The following is an 8,143-nucleotide window of genomic DNA, read 5'->3' on the forward strand; positions in this document are numbered from 1 at the left end:
AAAATAATCCATTCACAGGGTGGCTTTGGTCTTTGACTATATCAGTAACTTGATTATTAACTAGACTAAAACAAGCATTTTAATGCACATAATCTCTAACCAGAAGTAATGATCGGAAAACAAACATTTGATTTGTAACCCTTTGTTAGCTTTCGAGTCGTAGCACATGATTACACAAGGCATCTATCTACCTTTAATTATACCCGTACTCTTAACAGGTGACCAATTTCGTAAATACGGTGGAACTATCAGAAAGAGTAACATGACCATTTTATTACCGTAACATTTCACTACGAAACCAGTATTGTCTCCTCCCCAAATGAAGACTCGCGGTTTCTAGTCTCTGAGCGACTACAGCGCTCGCCGGCAGCTCAACCAATGAGCGATCAGTGCGGCCGTGGCGCTGCCCAATCAGGTTGAAGCGGGTCCGTGGAGGGACCCAATCAGGTTGAGCGCCGATCTGTAGCCACGCCCGAGCGGGAAATTCCTCCTGCCGGCTGGAAAGGTGCCGTTGTGTTTTTCTGCAGAGCAAGTGTTGCAGAGGTACAGCATTGAGATGGGTAGGCGAGGGTCAGCAAGCGGGAATTAGTAGTGCAGGTCTTAGAGCTTAGAGATCATGCACAGAAAACCAGCGTAAGGTCGGGGTTTCGAATTTAGAGAAACACGCGGATCTGTTATTTGGTCTTTTTTTATTTTGTCACATTGTAATGGAAATTATTTGGGACTGAAAAGGGCGCACAGGGGTGGGCTCCCCATGCGTAAAAACAGAAAAAAAATAATCCTGCTAAAGTTAGGGTTTGTTTTTTTATGTATCTTTAACAGTGCATGGTGTCTTGCTAAAACATTGCGAGAAACTCCTATATTTTGTTTTTAGTTTAAGGCAGGTTTACTTTTATTTATTTATTTTTAAATGATGGCAACAGGTTTTCAGGAGAGACGAGTCCTGGTTGAAATTCCTGCACCTCAACCAAAAATTACAGGTAAAGACAATCTTTTTTTCCCCCCTTTCGGATGAAGTCAAGAAGTAAGAGACAGGAGTTTTGTTTCCCTCCATTCCTGGTGCATCTTGGGGGAGGGGGGGGCGAGGACATTACCTGCAGCGAGCGGTCTTTACGGGCTTAAATGTATCTGCTTTAAGAGGAAGACGACTCGAAATTGGACGTCACGACGTTTGCGATTGTATGGTTATGTTAGTTATCAAACATATATATTTAAGAGGAAGATATGCCCTTAGGTAATCTACATCGTCGCCGGTAGGGCTGAGGATGACGTGAGCCCCTTTTTTCCCACCAACTGGGACAATGACCAAGGTCGTGTCGTTTTATGTGAACATAAATTAACTCTGCGCCTCTTCCCAACACTTCTCAGTTAATAATGGTCAGTAGCTGGTGTTTGTAAGGAAATGTTTACATCAGAAAGTTATTTCGCGCATTAGTTCTTTCATTTGCTATGTGATGAGACTTTTTTACTACTGCTGTTAACAGCGTGTTACACTGCAGACGGGTGCATTTGGACGTTGTTGTCTCATCAGCAAAATGACAAGACCCTGTGAACCATTCTGGGTTTTTTTTACTGAAAATCATTTTATAATATTTTAAAGTTAGGGCAAATTAATCTACCACGAGTTAGTTAAGCCCTTCTAAATGTTAATATTGTTTTATGAACAAAGACATGAATACATAAATCTACGTCTTATGAAGGATTGTTCACTTTTGATAATTTACCTGGTGTCCCTGTGCTTTACCTTACTGGGTCAACAGCTTCTTCAGGGGAACTTGACGTATACTTCTAAATGGTGTTTTCAGCTTTTTTTCCTTTTAAAATTCTTGCGAATCGAGTGTATGCTCTTATCTAGAGGTTATTAATGAAAAATAATTTTCATGTTATCTCAGCTCATATAAGAAGATCCTACTTCGAAGCATTGAATTACAGGATGGGATCATCGCCCTATAAGAATAAGAGCCTAGCTACAGAGGAACGAGGCCTGTCAGGTAAGTTATGGCCTCCAACTATATATGTAGAGTTTCCAATCATTCTTCAGTTTGTGCGTATACATTATTTTGTTGTTGCTGGGGAGTTGAGAAGCAAATGTACTTCGCTTTGCTTTTCACAAGCTGAAAACCGTACAATTTGCTCTTATTATCTCATCTGGCCTGAATCATGTTAATTTATGTCTAGTAAAATCATGGATATTAGACCTTAAAGCATTTGAAGCAGTTTGTTCTTTTGTAGTTCAATCCATAGTCCCCCATTATTATTTCATCCTGAACCATAGCCACACAAATCTGAAGGTATAATGTAGTCCCCAACCCTGAATCGCAGTCCGGTCGGTTTTAAAGGTGACCATTACACTGCTGTTTTTTAAAGATCTGGAATGCGTCATTTGTGATCAGTTGCAGGAATAATTAAGTTAAGTTGCATATAGTTGGAAACAACAGTCTTTAGCTCTCAAGGACCAGGGTTCCTTTCGTTCAACAACTTGCTTGCTTGGTTTGTTTAAAGATTTGCGAAAAATGTTAGTGTTCCAAATCTGTGGACGTTCTGAGTCTTTAGTTTAGGATGACTGGTGCTTATCAGCCTGTGGCTGTCCAGGGGGTGGGTTGGAAGACCCCTGTCATGACCCTTCCATGCTTATTTCTTAGGCGCTGTGAAGTCCTGCATAAAGAAGCAGAAACTCAACCAGAAGAAGGAGCTCCAGCTGATGGCCTTCTCTCGGGAGCAGCTTGTGAACCTGGTCAGCTCCCTGATGCTACTGGAAGAGGTGAGTGTCTGTGTGACTTGGGGAGACCTTCTGCCGCACCCACCCACATGCCAGTCCAGATCACAACGAGATTTTGCCAGCTCAGGCGTGGGCGAATCTTCTTCTTCTTCTTTTTTTGGTGTGTTCCGTCAGTCCGCTACGGTTACGTGACGTTTTGCCTTTCGTCCGTGGCGCAGGAGAGAAGCCCCCCGGCCTCGCGTCCAGACCTGAAGCTCCTAAAGGAAAACCTGCAGCTGAAAAAGACACAAGTGTACCGCTCCATCCCTTATTCCCGCCTGGGCTCCAACCGAGATGCCCACTGCTACAGGAAGGCCTACCCCCACCTCGTGGCTTTTAAGGTCAGTGATCTCATAAGCAGCCCCAGTAGGTCCCCGGCTGTCCCAGACTGGGCACTGGATTGGAACTGAAACACTCCTGGGCAAATGCCATAGAGCCGGCGAAGATCAGGATCTCTGTGGAACCCAAATGAATTCCATTTTCATTTAATCCCTTTTATTTACCAAGACATGTGTTACGCCTTTACACCCTTTTTTTTTGGCACACTTTCAACAGCATTACCTTGAGAATTATATTTCTGTTCTCACTTTGCAGATCCGATCCCGTCCTTAGTGATTTTGTTGTGTGTGGGAATTCCACATTGTCTTTTTAAGCTATTGTGGTATGTGTTGCCTCTGCCTAATGGATTCTGGGACTTGCTGGCTCTAATTTCTATTTTTACATTTTATCTTGCTCATGCTTTATCTATCCCAGAAAGATATGACTAGCTGTCAACATCAGTATAAAACAAAAATTCCCTCAAGTCCTAGATCTAGTCTGTTCTATTTTAGGATTGACTCTGCCAATGTATCATATCAATGTAGCAGGACATTGATATGAATTCTTGGGAAACTACAATTGGTTTAGGTATCTGTACATTTAAACAAAGCGGTTTTTTTATAACACTTTGCCCTACTTGTAAGTAGTACATGTAACCAATTTTACAATTCTTGTCTGTCTTTCATTTGCATTTTCAGTGCATCATATATACAATAACTTAATTTTTATAGCCTGTTGTGTAGATATTTTTGCAGTAGGCAAACTGTATGTAAGGACACTAGATATTTAAGTTTAGAAGTTCACTCTGCAAGCTTTTTTTCAATCAAACCTATAGAGACTGTGGTAAAACAAAACACGCACAGGTACCATCACAAGGATTTAGAGGTGGCAAATTTATTAAATTATTAGTACCTTAAACATTATGTATGAATGCAATTTCACTTTTATTCCTAGGGAGTGTAGGGAAAAGCATCAGAGATGAATCAGGTAATGTCTGGCAGCATTGGAAAAAGCCATTTTGAGTAAAGAAAAGTACCCTAAACATTGAACAAACACTTCTTGTAGGTTGTTCCGGAAGATCCTGTTTCTCCTGGAATAGCCAATGGTGTAACGGCTAGTTTTTTTTAAACTTGTCCCAAAAAAAGAATCCTTTCAACTTCATCCACTGCCTTGCATACGACACTGATTGTAGGTCCGCATGGTGTGTCTTGAAATAGTCAGTCTGGTCCCAGCCACTGTTAATCATTCATGGTCCCTGTGATGGCCATTCAGAATCCTCCAATTACTTAATTACCCTTCTGCTCTCCCCCTGTCTTGTGGCCCGAGGCCCTGTCTTTTTCTGGTTCCATTTTGTTCCCGTCCATCATTCCCAGAATAACTCTTCGCCGTTACGGCCTGTCCACCTCTTGTCATCTTTTCATAAATTACTAACAGTTTTTTGGGGATCAGTGACATGCTCAGGCTGTCTCTTCAGGCTCCCAGGGCGAGTAGTGTATGTAACGATTACTGTAGTCCCCCAGGAACAAAATGCAATTGTGGCCATAATGCCAAAAAATAAATAAGCACCTCAAGACGGACTCCGTCCGTGTCTGTGCAGTACTTGATGTGTTGCAGAATTCCACAGTGTGTTCATCAGGCATCGCAGGTCGGTGAGGCCCGATTCTATTGGCGTTGCACAGGCACACGGCTTCACTTTGTCAGGGGAGGTTCCAGCTAATGAGGAAATGAGAGAGGAACTAGGCTGTCACATGTGAGCCGCCACCCCTGGCTCCATGTTGACGTGAGACAGGCAGTTTGGAGAGTGCCAGCTGTCACAGAAACCGAATCGGGAAGAAGTACCGGTCACAAGAATGGCATCGAGTGACGTTTCCCTCTGCCGTTTCGTCTAGAAAACGTGTCTCGAAGGGGGCAGGCTGCTGCTGCAGAGCGAGATGTGGGAAGCTGCCGTGGAGTATGGGCTGGCAGCCTGGAGGTTCACCAGTGAGCTCCCCCAGTGGGACACCAGCAGCCACAACGGCCTGAGAGAGCAGTGCTACAGAACACTGGCCGCTCAGTGCTCAGCGGCCCTGCAACACAGCGGCCTAGGAATGGCAAAATGTCTGGAGCTGAGAAGGCGGTAGGTTGAGGGTGGCTGGTCTCTTTCACTTCTCTTTTTCTGTTTTGAGTTGTTTTGAAATAAGTGCGGAGGTTCCTGTGCTCAAGAAGTCTTTTACAGCCCTAAACCAAACTTGTTAATTATTACCGTATCGTGTACTTGGAGAAGTCCTCTTATTTTTCTCAAGGTTAAACAATAGGTTTGCCCTAATTTGTCTCATTTCTCCATGTTTGAAGATACTGAGTCAAGATAAAAATATTTTTACGCGCAGGTTTTTCCCCCCCAGTTTTCTGACTCGATAATAAATGACGCATACATACGGGGTGTTGTCAGGCAACTCGCTTTATCCCCTGGTGCTCTGAGCACTTTGATTCCACTTTTTCTTCTTCCTCGGGGGACTAAATGTGTTTTAACACTTTGTCCCAAACTAAACAAGATCAGATTAATCAGAATTAAATAAAACTGCTGAAACTGAGTCCTGTTCTTTCCTTACAGATTCAAAATAGCCTGGACACAGAGCAAACTGATCGTGCCTTGTATTCAAGATCTGGAAAGAAGGATAGAGAATCTACAGTGCACCATGACTGAGTCCTGATTGATGATTGACTGACGTGAGGAAACAGCCAAGGGACCTCCAAGAGCTTTTTAAATCGGATGTTATGCTAAAGGGAGACTTTTTTGGGGGGACAGGATACAATGAAGGAAATGATAGAAAAAATATCCTGTATAAAGGAACTTTTTAACTTGAGGCCTGTGCCCTAATTTTCTGAATAGTTTGAAGACGGTGAAAATCCTCAAAGGGACAAAGCAACATAAAATCCTACTTTAATGGTTGTGGTATTGAAGCTTGGTTTGCAGACAGCGGCCGCTTCTGTTCCTTTTTCATGGTACAATTGCTGAAAACTATTTTTTTATTTATTTTCTCGAACATTAGCAGTGTCCTGTTGCTGCTCTTTAGTATTTATTCCTTGTTCGTTGAGTGCAGGGGGGAAAAAGTGGAATGTTGTGTGACAGATTATTACAAATATGAAATTCTGTCTAACAGGATGTGTTGAAAATGTAGTTAGTAGAATAAATCCTTCACCTGTTGGATTTAAATTTCTATATTAAGTGTCTTTAAAAGCTACATGAAAATGATGTGTGGAAGGAGGAAGATGTCGATTAAACAACTTGACAGCCTTTGACTTGAAGTGTTTATAGAAAGGTTACTGTATTTTGCCAGTGTTGGCATAGACATTTCTCAGGACATAAACTAGTCTCTGTACTGGAATCTAACAAGTTACAGTGTATAAATAACCTGAGATCATACTTTGTCAGTCTCCAAGAAGGATTTCTGTGAGTCACTCTTCTGTTATGTAAGGACATTCTCAGTTTCTTTTGCAAGATTGTATATGGGTTTTGAGAAATATTTTATTTCCAGAAAAAACTCACTCTTTTAAAGAGGAAGAAACCGCACAAAGGGCATGACCTTTGAATTGTCATTAAGGGCCCATGTTTTTTAGAGATTTCTGTGTTTTTTCGTTAATGGCACTCACTGATCTCCTTCTCTACTACTTGACACAGGAAGCTCTCAATACAGTTCTGCTCAATAGCTTATTTGACATCTAGCTGTTGGTTAAAGTAAGCTTGTTGTCACATCCTGTCTTTCCAAAGGAACACATTCAGTGCTCATCAGGACGTAGGAACCCAGATGGTGGTGTATTTGTCTATATGTGTACATACTAAAGAATAAAAATTCTATTTGAGGTATAGTATTTGTTTCCATGTTGCTTTTCTGACTTATGCAGGGGAAATTAATTTGCATACTCTTATGTAATTTGTGATTAGAACCTCACATGTATTACTTTAATACAGAGGAGGATAGGGATCATGCTGTTGAGAAATAATTTGGAAGGGTACATGGAGTGTATGTAAAATGAGTGTTCGCTTAAGTACAGTGAATTTAGAGCACATATACTCTTCCCAAATATATTAGTGACATAATCTTAATCTTATTCATAATCTCTTTATTGAAAATATTTGTCGTTGAGAAGCCATATATTTTCTACAATTAAATCGGTTCTTCAAATGTCACAGTTAAGTCGTTTGTAAAGTCTGAAGCGTATAATCAAATAATACAAAACCTACGTAAATCCACCTTTATAGAATTCATTGTTAGAAGTATTTTTAGGTAATAAGCTTGGAGATGGGTTTGTACAGATTATATAATTATTCCCGTAGTTAAATGTCATGCAAGAGCATTTGTATAGAATATATTCAATGCTGTTCTCTTTCTGTTTCAAAGCATGGGTTAGATTATCTGAAGAGAAATGACATGAAGATTATAAAGAAACTTGGTATTAGAACAATGAGGAAGGAAACCTCTAAACTAGGTCAGATTGAGTGGTACAATACAATATTATCCCTTAATTCACAGCACCTGCTCTGATTGAGCTGCAATAGCTTTCAGGAGATAACACTTCACTTCTACCACCTTTTGTATTTTGGGGGCATCTGTACATACCATAATTTATTATTGTGTACACTAAATAGTTGATTTGGTATGTTGTAATGAAAACCGGTACGTATATCAGTATGTAAGCATAATGGTCATAGCAGTACATAGTGTTGCTTGTAATGCAAGTCATGGAGATTGTGTAGGGTGGTAAATGTTACTGCAGTTGATAAGGGGACACACATTTCCTAAATAAAAACATTTGACAGAGAACAGATAACTAAATGGAAATTCGAAAGATAACACTAGCCTCAACCACACTCAGCTAAATATAAATATGGATATTGAATACCCCTGCAAGAGCAAGGATGAAATCAATTCAGATCTTTGCATGATTGATTATGCGTGGAATTAACTTACCTTTGATTTCATAGTTTTGGAAAGGGATCAACTTCTCCATAATTCAACATACTATTTAAGGTTATTAAAAGGTAAACTTACTCAACATTAAAATGAATACAAGAAAACATTAACTCAA

The 8,143-nt window shown here is 40.6% G+C and overlaps 1 protein-coding gene across 2 annotated transcripts; it reads left to right on the forward strand.

The window, feature by feature from the left end:
• Positions 1–366: 366 nt before the first annotated feature.
• On the forward strand, positions 367–6,922 carry LOC148675836 (uncharacterized). Of its 2 annotated transcripts, XM_088648622.1 has the most exons (7): positions 367–560; positions 924–980; positions 1,893–1,991; positions 2,643–2,761; positions 2,938–3,099; positions 4,966–5,192; positions 5,667–6,922. In XM_088648622.1, exons 1-7 carry the CDS (start codon positions 557–559, stop codon positions 5,764–5,766), a joined length of 768 nt encoding a protein of 255 aa, XP_088504748.1. In that variant the 5' UTR covers positions 367–556; the 3' UTR covers positions 5,767–6,922. The 2 variants fall into 2 exon arrangements, with proteins under 2 accessions (XP_088504748.1, XP_088504739.1); XM_088648613.1 differs by having other exon boundaries at positions 369–980.
• Positions 6,923–8,143: the final 1,221 nt, after the last annotated feature.

This window comes from Lepisosteus platostomus, chromosome 2 (assembly GCF_059453375.1).
Source record: "Lepisosteus platostomus isolate fLepPlt1 chromosome 2, fLepPlt1.hap1, whole genome shotgun sequence".
In the NCBI taxonomy this organism is placed as follows: Eukaryota; Metazoa; Chordata; class Actinopteri; order Semionotiformes; family Lepisosteidae; genus Lepisosteus; species Lepisosteus platostomus.